This window comes from Panicum virgatum, chromosome 9K, assembly GCF_016808335.1.
Source record: "Panicum virgatum strain AP13 chromosome 9K, P.virgatum_v5, whole genome shotgun sequence".
Taxonomy (NCBI): domain Eukaryota; kingdom Viridiplantae; phylum Streptophyta; class Magnoliopsida; order Poales; family Poaceae; genus Panicum; species Panicum virgatum.
This window is the reverse complement of record NC_053144.1, coordinates 26,711,413-26,728,640: the sequence shown is the minus strand read 5'-3', so window position 1 is coordinate 26,728,640 and position 17,228 is coordinate 26,711,413. Positions and strand designations below refer to the sequence as shown.

At 46.4% G+C, this 17,228-nt stretch overlaps 1 protein-coding gene across 1 annotated transcript; it reads right to left on the bottom strand.

Moving 5' to 3' along the window:
- Positions 1–8,507: 8,507 nt before the first annotated feature.
- On the bottom strand, positions 8,508–9,989 carry LOC120651042. The gene is made up of 2 exons (XM_039928373.1): positions 9,477–9,989; positions 8,508–9,384 (listed from the first exon to the last, which is right to left on the bottom strand). Exons 1-2 carry the CDS (start codon positions 9,795–9,797, stop codon positions 8,809–8,811), a joined length of 897 nt encoding a protein of 298 aa, XP_039784307.1. The 5' UTR covers positions 9,798–9,989; the 3' UTR covers positions 8,508–8,808.
- Between the last annotated feature and the right edge of the window lie 7,239 nt (positions 9,990–17,228).

The window sequence follows — 17,228 nt, the reverse complement described above, 5'->3', positions numbered from 1 at the left end:
CAGGAAATGGGGGGGGGGGGGGGGCTTGTGCCCCCTACATTGATGTACCTTAGCATAAGAAAGAAAGAAAAAATTAAGGGGACGAGAAAACAAAAGAGGGGAAGAAGAGATAACATAATGATCAAAAGAAAATGTTATACATCAATACTTGCATAAACATTCAATTTTATTCTTAGTCTGCTAATTGTCATAATAATCTTCTTTTTAACCTATACACAAAAAATCTAACCTTGCTAGTGTCTTGATATTGACCTAGTTGATCTATTTATTTATTCTATTTTTACAGATGAAAATAGTGAAGCTGCTACTTATCGTCGCTACCGTTCTATAGGTAGGGGTGGTAATGGGAAGTGGTCCTAGTGGTCACTTCACAACCCAACTTGACCCTAAATTATATAGGATTAGAGCTCGGCTCTTTTTGGGTCCAGCCCTTAGATTATCTTGAGCATATTTAATGGCCCTTTACTACCCCTATCTACAGGCGGTGTAATTCTGGTCAATAGACCCATCTCCTACTGAGCTTTTTACTATGCCTACTACAAGGAGAGGCTGAGTCTGTTCCTTGAGGAGCCCTACATTCACCATTCATGTGACTATGAGGAGATTTGACTAATATGAAGTTTCCATCGATGGCATAGAATTTATAGAAGTTTTTGGAGAGCTAGTGAGGGCTGTGGAATATAGGATGGTGAACTCACCTTGGTACTTTGGTACAAGGCTAAAGCCAGTCAATTCAGCTGACTATCGGCTCAAACTCTATGCACTCGCGATCGATTCTCAGTTTTGTGTCTCAGTCAAGGGTTTGAACGAACCAAATTAGATTTATAGTGCCCATTGTGAGCCAATTTATTAGAACGTCCCGAGGGATCATAGCAGCGGTCCGTGACAGGGGGGCTTGTGCCCTGCTCTCCTGATGTAGCTTAGCTTATAGAGGTAAAAAAGTCAGCCTTGGATGAAGTAGGAGGAGGAGAAGGAGAAAGAGAAAGAGGGTAGAAGAGATATCAGAATAGCCAAAAGAAAATCTTATCCATCAATAATTGCATAAACATTTGATTTTGTTCTTAGTCTGCTAATTGTCATCATCATTTTCTTTTGACCTCTCCACGTAAAATCTAATGTTATTGGTCTATTAGTATTGGCTGGTGACTTCAACTGCTACTAGATCTCTCCACTTAGTACCAATTGGAGACATGAGCCAGTACTAAATATCCTCGATGCCATTCATAGTACCGGCTATAGCCACCAGCTGGTACTAAGTTGCTGCCAAGGGGATTCTAGCCATTGTTCCCCCGTGTATGCGGTGCACTTTGGTGCCGGCTGGTGCCTACAGCTGATATTAAATGGCTCACCGGGGCATTGTTCTTTCAGTCCAATACTAAATGCGCATAGTAATACTGGCTAAAGGTTGACCGGTACTAATAGCCGCTGATGAATGCTCCGTTTTTTTGGCAGTGTGAATATGTGGACAAGTTTTGTGGATTGGTTGGTCAACTTTCTTGATATGAAAACAAACTATGAGTTTTGTTTGATTGGCTGCAAGATGATTTGAAAATTTCTATATTACTCTAGCGTCCTTGCAATCTTTGATTCTGCTTGCGTTCTTTGCTCATTGATAGGAAAAGGTAGCTCAAACGGGCAGGAAACAAGATTTGCATCGTGGTGACTTTTGAGGAACTTTCAAGCCCGATTCCACTACTCCAAGCTAGTATTCATGTCACAATTGATGGCCTCCTCCACCATTTAAGCCTAACAAAGGCTTGTTGTGACCTCTTGGCCTTAGACAAATTCCATGTATGAGTTGCATCTCACTAATTGAGAGTGAGGTTCACCAACATATAAACCCAAGTGCCAACTAAATTCCAATCCCTAGATTAACCTTTTTACGTGAATTGATGATGAAAATGTAAGCATGATTGGTGCGAATGCATGTTTTTAACCCAAGTGCGCTTAACCGATCGATGAAAAATTGCAACTATGCGAGCTTATGGCATGCTTGGAATTATGTATGAAATGTGATGAAAAGTGGTCTTGTGGACAGTGGACATCAATGTGCCAGTGCCACCACAGTACAGTTGCATGTGTGACAAAGAACTCCGGGAGTTGTTTCGGTTGGAGGATGATGTGAGTCCAGACCAACAAGTTCCAGGTGAGTCAAGCGTAGCTGTGCACGGTGTTAGGCTATCCGTAGTGGGTACTCTAACCCATATGGAACGCCATGCTCCAGTACCACTTTAAGGAAAAATCCCCGCAGCGGGGGACGGGAAGCCGTCCGGTATCATCCCGGATGAGACGCCGTCTGGTATTCCCATGGGGAAAGCGATGTGCACGCTAACGCCTCCCCAGGAGGGCATTCCCAACCACCCCAGCCCTCCCGCCCATGCTCGGAGCGGTTGCCGCCGAGGCCCCTGCTCCAGCCGCCACCACCATGGCCATGGGAGAACGAGGAAGGGAGGAGGGAGAAGGGCTGGCGGCACCGGATACGCGCGGCAGTCGAAGCCCACCTGGCTGGATCCCGCGCGACGGAGGGAGGAGGCAGGATCCGGGAGAACGGGCGTCGGTGATGGGAGCCCGCCGTGGACCGGAGCTCTGCTCCAGCTTGGACGCCAAAGGAAGGAGCTCGCGTCGATCCTGTTCGTCGCCGGTCCTCCCCCGCCGTGGAGCTAGGCATGGAGCTCGAGCAAGGGCCGTACGCCGGCAGCCCCGCTGTGGCCGCAGGGGGCAGACCTTGAGCAGGGGCCGCGTGCTGGCCGCCCCGCCGCGGCTGCAGGGGGCAGAGCTAGAGCAGGCGACGAGAGAGATGGATCGACAGGGGCGAAGAATGAAGATAAGGTTGTTTTTTTTAATTTTTCCCTTTTCTTTTTTATAATATTTGTATTTTAGTCTCTAGAACTTTTATTTCCTCACACTATAAATCTTAGAACTTCCATTTCCTCACAGTTCAGTCCCTATAGACAGTAACAATAACAAATGAAATTTTAATTGAATATGGTAGTTGGAGGTGGATGAATAAAATATATGGTAGTTGGAATAGAGGATGAGATATAGAGTATGACGAGTGCGGGAGAAATTGGTATAGAGGAGAGAGTCTCGATGACTAGGACAGAATATTCCGTTTAGAGAATGAATTTAAAGTATGACGAGTGCAGATAACCTTATCCCATACTGCAATTACTGGGAAAGTGGGCCCTACAACCAAGTGGAGTGTGTGTCTAGTGAGATGCCAGGGCATTATTCTGTTGCTTTGCTTATTGATTCAGGCGGCTGCCATACATTTATCAGTGCCACATTGCTCAACAGTTTCTGGAGTGCCTGAATTGTGCAGTAAGATCAGAATTCTCACTTTCAGTCTGACCTGAAGATCTTGCCATTATATATCTAGCTATGATATTACAGTGGGTATGGACCGGGTGAAATGTCGTGTTCCTATATATGAAAGTTCACTGGAGGCAAAAAAAAAAATGGATGGCCATTCAATATGATGGCACTATTGTAATGTTGATGGAAGTCTGGAAAATCTGCCAGTACTTCCTGGTCCTGTAGCTGTGCAAGTCTTGTGGGTATTGGAAGTTGAAGTGACAAATTCTGAAACTATGCCTGTTTCACCAGAATTGCAAAAAGTTACTTGATGAGTATTCCCATTTCCCTCTCTCTTCTTATGAAGTCCTAATATAGTTTTTCATTTTCCAAATTTCACTATAGTGGACCGTAGCATCACGCCGGGCCATCAACTAGTAAAACCGAAATTCCATCTCCATTCTACCTGTGAAACTGCCCCGGTGGAGCAACATACAAAGAAAATAGAAAAAAAACATTTTATCACCTGGTGCTCTAGGCTTACCGCTCGCTGCTAGCAGTTTCCAATTTGTTCCAGAGGCACTAATCATTCAGGGAAGAACGATTCCATTTCCCTCATTTGCCACGGATTCCTCCACCATAGGAGACCATAGACGTCCAACTCGAACCCTCGGACTGTCAATTCCAGCACAAGAATGAATAATCACCACCATTGCTTCCCCCTTTTCCCGTGCCAGCTTTTCGGTTTCAGTCGGGAGTGCGCAGCGAATCAAATTACGGTGGCAAATTCCCAATGATCAAAAAGCAGAACAAGTGCTGTAAAAAAAGATCCAAATCTCCTAATGGTGAACACCACAGCGGACTAGTGGAGACAGTAGAGAAAAATGAAAAAAAAAAGTTGGGAGAGGAAAGGGCCCTTGTTGGCAACAACTTTTATTTTGGTGCGGGTGCAGCATCGATCGCCAGGACCACCTCAGATTCCCCCTAGCAGCGGGTGTGGTTTCAGCTCACCTAATCTTGGCGGGATTTGAGAATGAGATCTAGTACTAAGCGTTATTGATTGCAATTGGTAAATTTTCTAGCCAGCATGTATCCCAAATGACTGAACATTTGGACATAAGACGCACACTATACTGCAGCTTGAAGCTAGAGGGGATAAGTATTATTGGGAGCACATGCATGCATGGTTTATGCACCTAACCAGCTTGATGACTAGTACTGTATCAATAATCATGTTAACACTGATGATAGAGGGGATAAATTAAAGTGTCAAAGGACCATGTATCAGAAATAGACACGGGATGTTTATTAATTTCCACTAAAACAATTTGGGGCAGTAATTAAAACAATGATTGATGCTAGTTGAAGGAGCTAGCATATATATCAGATGGTCTTGGGGTACCATGTACAGTAGCGTGTGTGTCTAGGAATGTGCTGTCATGTCTGTGTCAGTTTGGACTTAACCAAAAGATATTTTCATGTGCCCCCTACCCTACATTGGGTCACTTGGCATGTTAGTTTGATCCAAGGTCTTAACAAAAGCAAACACTGATTAGACTAAACTATGCCTTGTGTCATCCTAGCTAGGGTACCGAACAATCAATCGCCTGTGGCCATAGCTAGATTTGTAGGCTCAGCAAAGCTTGGGCTTGTTTATGTGAGTGATACTAGAGTAGTAGATTAACAGGTGAACCATAGCTCGTCGCCTCAACCAACTAAACCATTGGGGGCTATTGTTTATCGGACTGTCAATCGATCAGGTACGAGTTGTTTGTTGGGCCCTAGAAAAATTGTTCTCCCAGAATGTTCATGTGAATTAGTAGATCCAAGGAGGGTATACGCGGTTATTAATTATCACCCTCTCACGCTGAACCATGCTTTTTGAATGGATCACTCAGAAGCAGGAGCTACTGCAAGCCCTGCAAACCTCTCGATTAATTAGGTCTCAATTGGTGATCTTAGGAGCACCTTCAATCATTTTTAGTTCAATTATTTGTACTAATTTTTAAAAATGTGAACTTATTTGGGAGAAATAGTATAAACTAGAAAGTTGAGGCTCGTATCCCACTTGTAGTATTGTAGTTGATGCGAACTATAGTTGATGCATGTAGTAGTTTCTGTCGCTTTATTATTTTTGCATAGGTATCATGGTCTACTGTTACACTTGATATATACTTTGGGTATTCCATTATCGTGATGTTATTGTTTAAATAGTATATTACTATGGGTATCGAAATGGAGCTATGACATTTGTTGATATATTTATTGTGGTGAAAGAAGGGATAAGATAATTTATTAGAGATGGCGCAGCACTTAGTCAGATAGTTAATGTATTTGCGAAATCATATCGCAATTAATAGATATGTTATTTTTTTAAAAAATAGTGGTTATATTAAAATATGACACGTTATTGTGGAGGTAGCATAAGAAGCCATAAAAGAACGGTGGTATTATATTTTCAGCAAATTAAGATATGATGTTGAACGAATTATGAAAATGCTTTGAATTTGTAAAACTTTGCTATATGGTGAAGTTGTAGGTTTTAAAATTCTAAGCAACTTTTGAGTTGGTGATCATTTTTGGATTGAAGACATTTGGAGTCCAAATTGTAGGTACAATAGGTCGTATGCAAGCGTTTATGCAAATGAATTGCAAAAACATTTTGAACTTTAAGATTCACTCTATGATAAAGTTGTAGTTTTTTAATTCGTAATCAAATTTTATGTTGAGAAACTTTTGATTCCAACGTGTTTTGGTATTCAAATTATACGTATAATGTTTCTCGTGTAGAAGTAATTGTTAAAACAAGTTGTGTTTGACTTAATTAAAATTCGAAGGTTTTTCTAAAAAATGCCGAGAAAGGATCAGGATGGTGGGGTTGATTTTATGGAAACTTAAAATTTTATTTGTATTTTTTTAAATTTGGACTTTTTTAAATTTGGACTTTTGGACTGGGGGTTGATTTTTAGAAAAGTTTTTGCAAAAAATTTTGGAAGAGGATGATGGACCGCGGGTTGATTTCTCTAAAGTTTGAGGTTTTTTTTTTAAAAAAAATGACCGGGAAGTGCACATCTGGACCGGCCGGCCGATCCGACGACTGGGAGCCGACCGCGATGTGGCCACGCGCTCGCGGCGCACCTTTTGATGCAAGAATCGTACTAAAATAATATTTGAACTAAAAAGATATAAAGTGCATGTAAGAGACTAAGAGTCACAAATTTGCAGCTCTAGTCTCTGTGAAGATCTACCATCAGGTAGCTAGGTGCGTATATCGGCATCCATCTCAAGTTCTGCAAGCCTGCATTGCATTGGGCGTGTCGAGCTGGCAGTGGTATACGTTGCCACATCTATATAGAACTACCCAGTCCTCCATCCAAACTCGCGCCCTCTTCTTTCCTGCATCATCGAAACGACCCTTGTTTCCTGCGCGCCAGAATCCGTGACGAAAACGGCCGTCCGATCCTCTTCATGGCGCTGCACCTGCGCCGCCTGCGGCGGAAGACATGCCTTAAAACCGAGGGGGGGCCATGCACCTCGCAGTGGCAGCGACTAATTATTAATTAAACACGGGCAGGGATGATAATAGTGGCAGGAGCCGCAGCAAACTCCCCCGCTCCGTGTAGTATAAATCTAGCGCAGCGGGCACAGGCACAGGCACAGGCACAGGCCGTCGCAGCACGCGGGCGGTTGCCGGCGGCGCGACACCCCGGGTCCGGCCGCGCGTGGCCATGGCCTGACGACGCGTACGTGCATGCGATGCGAGATCCGGCGGCCTCGCCGTCGCCGGTCGAGCGGGCGTGTCGTATCGTATCGTCCGTCCCGGCCGTCACCTGGCCGCGTCGCCATGCATGGCCGACCGGCGGCATACTGTACTGGACCACCTCAGGCCCGACGAGAAGGCCTTTAGTATCATTTTGTTGCTCGTTTCGTACTAATTGTACCTTGGCCTGCGTTCTACCATACCTCGGCGTCGTGGCAAAGAGGGATCGATCGGAGGTTGAAACTTCTTCGTTCCTGGCTGCTAGCTATTTCTTGTGAAATTTCCTCTGCAAATCTGGAATGACAGAGAGAGAAACGTATTCGATGAGAACCAAGGATAACCTGCAGCGCGTTCAACTTGCCACAAGAACAGTTATTGCAAATACATCTGCCACGACCAAATCAGATCAAACGGCCATTAATCTGCCTCGTTTATTTCCCTACGGAGGAGAAACCTGAGCCTCCTGCTCCATCTGGGCCTGGCGTCTTGCCCACAAAACCTGCAGACGCGCCAGAGAATCTATTGTAGGCCACCCAGCCACAAGGGAGGCAGAGCACACCAGACCTGGCCGGATGCAGATGCAGACTTGCAGAAGCAAGGAGATGTATGTGCTCATCTGCAGCAGCGCCTCCAATCCAGCTACAGCTCCAGGCTCCAGCCCTACCTACCTACTCCTCCCTACCAGTGCAAGTGCAGGCCATCTTTCGATCCTATTAGGCGCCCAAATCGAACAGGAATAAAACCTTCTAAAAATTGGGGAGCCCCATCCACAGAATTTTATTCTTTTTTTAAAGAAAAATTAAATATATGGGCAACCTCCAGAATCGGTTTGGAAAAACTTGTTCCCACTTGTTGCTGTCTCCCTTCCCCTGCAACAACCGGCACCTGGGCTGCTGGGTGCCTTCCACAGTACCACCACCTTGGATTTTTCCTTCGTCTTTTTTATTTTTTATTATCAACGGAGGTTGGAGGATACTATTTTTTTTTCTTGGAAGCATATGCCAGATGACAGTTGAACAACCTTATCTGGAATTCAGAGGAATTTACCATTTTCATCAAACGCCCAATGGGCCTTCTTGTTATTGCAATAATATCTTGTAAGCAGAATTTGCTTAGTGGTAGCGCTGCGTGCACAACAGTTGAACCGGAAGATTTCCATTCAAAGGGAGGAATTTTGATTTTTCAACAACCCTGGATAACCTTTTTTTAAAAAAAATAGCCCCCCTGGATAACCTTAAAAGTTCATTTATATGCACACGTTCATAAAAATGGACTAGTGTTTTACAGATAAAAACAGAAATTTTTTAATGACTCTAAGCAAACTCAGTTTGCATTATCCAAATTTAGAATTCAAAGAAGCAACATTATGTATGGTGCCTCAAAATTTTCTGCCAAGTGACATTTAGGTCAATAACTAAATATTGTGCAAGCTTTTACGGCCGTGATCTGGCGATTGTCACTGCGAATATATCATAGCAAGTTCCATTACTTAGACAAAGTGGTAAACGTCATTAACAAAAGTGGACCGATGTTATCCGATATTTTCTTTTTCTCTCTTCCTAAAACTAGCACTACACTATATAGCGATTTTCTCCTCTTCTCGTGCAACACTACCAGTACAGTAATACATACCTCTCTCACTTCGTAGCCCAAAATACCACCCCAAAAAAGAGTTAAAATTGAAAGAAAGAAAGAAAATTAGCTTTTGCACCTAGACCCTCTTCGAAGACAAAAACTCCGAGAACGGCCTCGCGTCACGCGGCGGCGGTTCCCTCAACGCCGACCTCGCTCGCAGCGGCGGCGGAGGCGGCCACTTCCGCCGCCGGCGCCTCGCGCTCGCGGTCGTAGGGGGACAGCCACTTGGCGCGCATGTACTCGGGCTTGCGCCAGGGCGGGAGGTGCAGGCCGCGCTTCTTCAGGCTGGCGCGCGCGGCGTCGGCGGCGGCGGCCACGAGGAGGCGGAGCCGGTCGTCCTTGCCCACGAACACCGCCGGCAGCCGCTGCAGCAGCGAGCGGTAAGCCTTGGTGGGCCTGGCCACCTCGAACGCGGACCGGAAGTCCACGTCCACCAGGACGCGCTCCGGCGCGCCGCGGTCGGAGGCGGCCGGGAGGAGCACGTCGATGTACGCGTGCTCGCCGGCGGGGTGGGAGGCGGACTTGTCCCAGCGGGAGACGCAGACGGCGGCGTCGTGCCCCGTGGCGCGGAGCGAGGCGGCCACCAGGCGGAGCAGGTCCCTCCGGCGCGCGCCCGCCGCGCGGTGGCGCTCCAGGTGCGCGCAGACGTCGGCGAGGAGGTTGCGCTCCCGGAGCGTCGCGCAGTGGACGAGGCCCTGGGCACGGCGGCGCGAGACGGTTAAGAATCACTTCGTGCCCTCTCGGGCAGCCGCGGTCACCGCCCACCGAAAAGGAATCAAGTTACTACCTTGATCGTCTCCGCGACGTCGGAAGCCGCCGCCGCCGCCTCCTCATCCTCCTCGTCGTCGGAATTATCCCCTCCGTGGAAGCAGTTGCAGTACCGGCCGCCGTGTCCTGGCTTCTCGGCGCCCGCCCCGACGCCGTCCTCCAGGAAGCTGCGCACCATGCCGTCCAGGCACACGGAGCTCGGCTCCGCCTCATCCTTCTCCCCCGCGCCCGCCGACGGTAGCCGCTCCGCTGGCGAGATCCGCAGGAGCTGGCGATCGAAGAGGCGCTTCAGCATCGACCTCGCCGGCGTCGGGGACGGATCGGTCGGAGCGGCCCTCATATCGACGCGGAGAAATGGCGATCCAGGGGTATCAGCAGGGGTAGCGATCCTGGGCGGCGGCGGTCGCCTGAGACATGGCCGCGGACTGCGACCCTTGGATGAATGATTCGATCGGAGCGGTTAGGGTTTTTTGGTATTTTCCGGGTCGATTTTCTGGGTGCGAATTTTCGGGGGGAAGAGGACGAGAGTAGGGGGACCGGTTTTAAAGCAGGCGGAGGATGCCGACGTGGACAGTACGATGGCGTGGCGTCCGACGTGGCTGTTCTTATCTGCATGCTGTTGGAGGTGGCACTGACTGACGGGTCCTGCTCTGCAGAGCTGCACACCTCGCTTGTGGATGCTTCTCCAAGCTGTGTTTTTTAGGGGGGCAACCTGAGGTTTATGTTGGCATAGCATTGCAATTCTTTTTGATGAAAAGAAATCTAATGTCTGCTCTCTGGATGCATTGCATTAAAGATAACTCAAACATTTTTATGCTGTGTTAAATATATTCATTCCACAATGTCATGGGTGTTAAGTCTAATTGGACCACGATTAGACAATGTCATGTTACAGTAAACAACCTCTAATGAAGAAACTAGTTACGCTTAATAGATTCATCTTGTGATTTTCCGTCCATCCGTGTAATTAGTTTTATAATTAGATCGTGTTTAGTCCTTCTAATTTTAGTTGAACCAGTGAATTTTGTTCAATTTTTTATATGATCTAAACACAATCGTTGTGTCCTGAAAAATTTCCAGCGACCTGTAGGAATCGAGCCATTACTGACACCCCCGGCCCGATACCGGAGTCATCTAGAGGAGAGGCCAGAACGACCTCTGCTCTGACCAAATGCGGATGGAAACTCCATTTCAATTTTCAAAAACTGTTTGGGACAAGCAAGGCACAGTAGAGATTCTTTTAGAAACTATATTTATAATGAAATTCTCTTTAACAATCTTCAATAGCAAATAATGCCAGGTAACACGAGGAACTGACCCACCTGTCCCTTCTCTTCTCCCTTTGGCCGTAGATTAATACTAGTAATGATGCATTTGTGGAGCCATACTACAAAACCTACAACTAAAAATTTGGCAAAATATTACTATGCCATCTCCAGGCATGTTTCCCATTTGTTTTTTCGGGAATTATATTATTAATTAACTAAAGCCAGGGAAGTATATTGGTGCGCGACAATAAGGTCAACAATTGAGGCTTTGCTTGGATCATCCGGGGCTTATATGTATAGCAACTTTTAGTCCAATTTTCAACTATCCAACCACCCGGTTTTTTAAAAAAAGCTATAAACCGACTTCCTTCAACTATTGCAGCTCATAAATAAGTCGGGAGGATCCAAACGGAGCCGGGCTGAATGCAGTGAGCATCCAATCCAAGGAAGTAAAAACCATCAGAGCATCATGCAACATACTCCTACGTCCATTATTGTTGACAAACTACACAATCATACAGGGATGTGCCACAGCTCCTACTGACCATTGACAAGTACTAGTGCCATGCCCAAGCCCAATCAGTGAGGGAAGCTTCCACTCAAGCAATTGTGTCGTAGCTCTAGAAGGAGGGCTACAGCCGGATGGCGTAGTGCACCCGTCTAATCCCAGAGAGTGGTTACTCGGGGAAGCGCAAGCAATTCGTCAGATCTTCTCATGAAGCAAGAACACAAGAACACTCAGGGATTTAGAGTGGTTCGGACCGCCGAAGCGTAATACCCTACGTCCACTGAGAGCTGTATTGCTCTTGTGTCTGTGGATGAGTCTATCCTCTGCCTTCAAGTCCCTTTTCGACTTGAGTCCTTCTCTAACGGGCGTCTCCCTTTTATAGCGCAAGGGAGACGCGTACACAGATGTTGGACCCCGACAGGTGGGCCCAACGAGGATGTATAGTATACCACGAAAAAGACATTAATGGTGCTACAGTGGTTGAGAATCTCTCCCGGATATGTTTTATCGTACTGCAGACTCTCTGACCGAGGGGGGGTCTTCACTTGTCCCATCGGCGAGGCGCCCGTTGAGACAGTGTAGGTTGCGGCGTAGACTGTTGGGTCTACCGCGTAGGCGTCATGATGGGCAAAGTCGAGCTGTCGTGTCCAACTGGCATAGCAAACTGACGCGCATAGCGTGGGCGGCGCCGGCGGCTGCAGTGTGCACCTTGGTAATGCGCGATCAATAGTACAGCCTGGCAAAAGTCGCCTTAGGCTCTGCTGTGGCAGAGCGCACTTACGTCTCCCGCATTGAATGCGGTAGGTGGGCGAATCTTCCAGTGAAGCCTCACGACCGTGCGCGTGTCCGTATCTGTGGACACATGCGGCTCCGGACTAGCCTCAGGCGGGGAGTTGGTTCCCTCCCCGCTGAGGGGTCCAGATAATATATGAGTGTCCGGGCTCCCGAGGGGGGGGTCCGGGGCGCCGTAGGAGGATTCGGGGCTCCATGGGAGGTCCGGGGCTCCGTGAGAGTTCCGGGGGCTCCGGGCTGTTTGAACTGAGCGCTCCCTTCTTCGGGGCACGTGGCGTCACCGGACACTTCACAAGCAAGGAATGGGTCCGGGGCCGTTGGCCGGGTGAGAAGGGCTCCAGACCAGGGGGTCCGGCTGCTTAGGTCGCCAGCGTGTAGTCAAGGAAAACTACGAGACTCTTGCCTAGACATAGCAAGAATGGGTACCCTAGTCCAGGGATACCGACAAATTGCTTGCCAGAAAACACGCAGGGATGCCGAGAGGTAGGGAGAGGGCTCCTCCTCAAGCCAAGCCAGCAACGGCAGGAGTTGAATAGTACTCTAATAGCTTAGGATCTCATGCCTCCCTGCACAAGCCATCCCCGGAACAAGAAGAAATCAACCCATCCAGGCAAGCAAGGCACCTGATCGATGAGTTGGGCCGGCCCTGGCCCCTGCCCTGTCTTATCCTGACCGGCAATTTAAGTTACGTGAGCTGTTGCGAAACAATTATTTGATGGGGTTGCTTGATGCTCCCTCTCATAGCCTTCTTCAATCAGATTAGTGCGGGTGTCTCAAGGCCGGACCACGGATTTTCTTGGCTTCATCCTTGAGCTGGCAACTTGATCACATAACTGCAACATGGCAAGTGAGAGCTCCCATGAAAAAGAATTGTATGCGAGGAAGATGAAACATTTTTAGTTACTATTTCAGGAATAAACCCCTGGCTACTAAAATGTACAAACTCGACCATTTGGCCACACCATTGGCCAACGTGGCAACCCATTTAGCCGTGGGTCAGATAAAAAAGGATTGATTGTTTTAGACATTCAGTGGCATTCTTTACTCAGACAATCCACAACTACAATAAAATTTTGAATCTATCAAACTATCAAAATTCTGAATCTATCAAACTATCTTATGTTCGACTAAGTTCATAGAAAAAAAGAGCTGATCTAAGTATTATGTACCCTTTTTTTGCGAGAAAAGTATCTATGAACTTGATATCATAAATGTTGTATTTTTTTCTTTGAACTTGATCAAATAAGCTGGCTTAGGACAAACTAGATAATACCTTATATTTTTGTGAAAGGAGTGAGTATTTTCTAATATCCAATTTCAATATAACTTTCGGATAAAGAATACTTGGGAGGAAACAGGATAATGTCATGGTGGACCTTTTCAAGATTTGGGTGCAGAATAAAAGTCAATGCAATGCTTGTGATTGTGATGAGGAGCAGGCAGCACCGCGCTCCAGCTTTATGGGCATGGTCCCGGGGACCGGGCACAGTTCATGTGACCATAGGGGACTATCCCGTATCCACATCCCTGAGACCCTGATCTCCAACCCCCCCCCCCCCCCCCCCCCGGCTCAATCATTACTCCCATACCTCGATTATTATCCGGTATAAAACCCTATCACCAGAAGAAAAAAAACTGAGCCTTTAACCTTTCCTTTTCTTAATCCTTGTGGTTTGACAAAGGGGATCGTTGAGTGCTGCCAGGTCACCGCAAAGGTGATGTGACCTGACTGGGCAAGCAAACAGTCAGGGAGGAGGCCGGGGGAAAGCAAAGCGAGTAGTCTGTGTGGTATGGAAGCGAAAGGTACAGCACAGCACCTGCCTGCTCTTATCGTTAGCAGAGGGAAAAAAAAAGGAGGTCGTAGTAGTAGGGCATCATCTGGTCTGATCTCTTAGACACAAATCACCCTTCAGTCGGTCGAGATCGCTGATGCTTTGGTTACGCGACACACCACCTATTCAATGTTATCTCGTAGAGAAGGGATTAGGCTAGACAATAAACTCCAAAAACTAATAGCTACAAACGATCAAGAGACTGACGGATTATATTCACACAAGCCCATTCAGTGCTATCCTAGTCAGTGACAGTGATTGACAGTGGCAGGAAGACGGAGGGTGTGCCTGCTGGGGTCCTGTTGTTCTGAACCACACAGACACAGGCTGTACGTGTTGCAATTGCAGCGGATAGAGCCGCGTTCGGAGGCCGGAGGCGTATGTGTCGCCCTCGCCAAGTTTCTGAACGTGCCTCCGGTTCTGACTTCTGAGACCAGACCAGCATGATATTTGCAGAAGCTTCTTCGGTCGTGGCGATGGCCATCCATGGAGAGACGGAGCTGGAGCTCGGCGACAGGGTCGATGCTGTGGGGAGGATGCCAAATGCCGGGGCCCCGTGCACAAGCGATCAGGCCGGAGCCGCACCCCTGCAACGGTGCCGTGTGGGAACCCGTTCGTTCTCTGACATGGAGACCGGCGCTTTCAAAGAATTTTTTTTTGCCGAGTCGGCCCTGTTATTCGCGGAAATGTCACTCGCGTGCCCCTCTGCCTCCGTGGCTCCGTCGCCGTCATCCCCCCGTTGTAGTACTACCGCAAGTACGGTTCCCTCCTTTGTTGTACTACCGGCACAAGTCCACAAGTACTTTTTTTTTCTGTTTGCTGCAAAAAAAAGACACCGGAGGCAACCAGGGACGGAGCTAGACATAAAATAGAGGTAGTGCGGCTCTTTACGTCAAACAAAATCTTACTGCAACTTAGTTTCAAACCTTCACGTGAAGTCATCTAAAATTCAACGTGAATACACTCACAAAAATTAGAAATATTTAATCATCAATCTGGCAACTCTAATTACAAATAGATCTTGGATTTGTCACCTTTCCTAATAACAAATTTATATCTCACAAACGAAGTCGAGTTTGGACAAGATATTTTACAAGGTTTTGTATCATCATATCATCTACATTTTTTATTTTTTTGGTGAATTTAGATGACTTTTTTTGTTGTAGTTTGCACGGGTTTTCACGAAGGTTGTGGTTTCCACCAGATATGTTCCCTATGAAAGTAGACTAAATAACCCTCGAAACATATATCTAAATTACCCACCTCTGCCATTATAAAATTTTTAAAATAACTCCTAATCTTTGGATAAATTACTCACCAGTGCCACTATAAAAATAATGCAAATAACCCCTAAATTTGCAAATAAATTATCCAATTATATTTGTTGTTAGAAGTTACACTACTACACAAAACTTTACCGAGGCGGATAAAAATCATTAACTGAGGCGGTTTTTGCAACCGCCTCGGAGTCATCGTCACGGTAAATCGTGATATTAATTGAGGCGGTTTCCATGCCCGCTTCGGTTAATCAAATAAAAAATTAAAAAAAGAAAACCCAATGGACAGGCCCGGCGAGCCCATCCACGAGCCCGCTGAGCCCACCCGTCGCGCCGTTGCGCTCAGCGCCGCCTAGCCATGCACCGCCAGATCCCCGCATCCCCGTGCTGCGCGCCACTAGATCCGCATCCACCGCCTCCACCTCGGCATCGCCGGCGCCGCGGGCTGACGGATCCGCACCCGCCGCCGCCTCCTCGGCCTCGTCGGTGTTGCGGGCCGATGGATCCACGCCCGTCGCCACCTCCTTGGTCGCGGCTGCGCCGCTCAGAGCAGGGGCGCCGGCGGAGGGAGGTGGCGCGGCTGGCCGAGGGATGGGGCATCGGGGGCGACGGGAGGGAGGGCGTTGGGATCAAGTGTGGATAGAGGGAAGAGAGGTGCAGCTGGAATGCTGAGAAGAGAGTTAGGGTTTTCTTTATTATATACTTCTTCTCTACAACTGGCCTGATATGGACATCGAATGGGCTCTGTCTATTAAATGAGGCGGACCTTTGTAAGCGGTCCGTCTCCGAAAATAGAACTATTAACCGAGGAGGTTCCTTTAAAATGCCTACTTTAGTTAATTGATTTTGCGAGGCGATTTTTTGTAACCGCCTGGTAAATGAAAAATGATCGTCTCGTTTAATTGCATGCATTAACCGAGACGGTTTAAAAAGATGCTTGCCTCTGAGGTCATTTTTAAAGGTCACGATTAATACTTTTTTTAGTAGTGTAAAGTAACTTCTAAATCTGAATATAAATTATATAGTTATAATAAAATATTAAAGTACATCTATGTAAAACTCTAAATTACTCTTTCTGGCATTATTAATATATTATTTATGTTATTATTTATATAAAATACTACCAATGATATGATGTGTCACTGTGTATTCATATATGACAGAAGACATAAGAAAACCAATTCACAAATAAATGGTTCAATTAAACTAAGATCAAAGATACATGGAGGTGTGATGCAAAATAAAGTCTATTGCAACTATAGATAATAATAAATATGTATGTTAGAGCATGTGTTAGAATATTTAATAGATGAAAGAGGGCGTCAAATAGATAATTATAATTATTAACAATAATCTTTATTTTTTATATTAATTCTAATTAGTCTGTGCGGACGCAAATGTTAGGAGTCACACGTGTGATTGGCAGTCAACTCATCACACAAGACCCAGTAACTATTTTTTTTTTGTTTCGGAGCAAGTTTTGTGTTGCTAGAACAATTGTTTATTGTTCTAGCAACAAAAAAATATTATGGAATAAAAAAAATATTGTGGCAACAAAATACAAATAGGTCGATTTGTTGGGATGATTTTAGGGCAAAAACACAGAATCCTAAAGGCGTGGAAGTGGTATGACAGGTTCACTCGGGGTCACAGGAGACCAGCAGCCCCCCTCCCATGCAGGAGCACGGGTGATAGGCTAGTAATATTCCAATAAACATGATAAAAATCTAAGTGTAGTAAGTGGTAATAAACATTTTGTGGGTGCGTCCGCACCCAGTACCCATAACTTCTAGCTCCACCCATGGAGGCAATGATCGAATGACGTAAGGCCATGTCTAATGGTATAAGATAGCTGGTAGGTCTAAGGCAGTCCCAATGCAGACTCCACTCGTAGAGTTTAAGCCTCAAAGACTCCATCACAAGAAACTATATTTTTCAATGCAAAGTGTGTTATTTTGGTTTATATGACCTACTTGTCTCTCTCACATTTATTCTTGATTTGTGTGAAGATTTGGAGTCTAAATAAGACTTGGAGTCTTGGTTTCTCTTCCTCTCTCTTCAATAAATATACTACCATATCAGCAAAATACAATA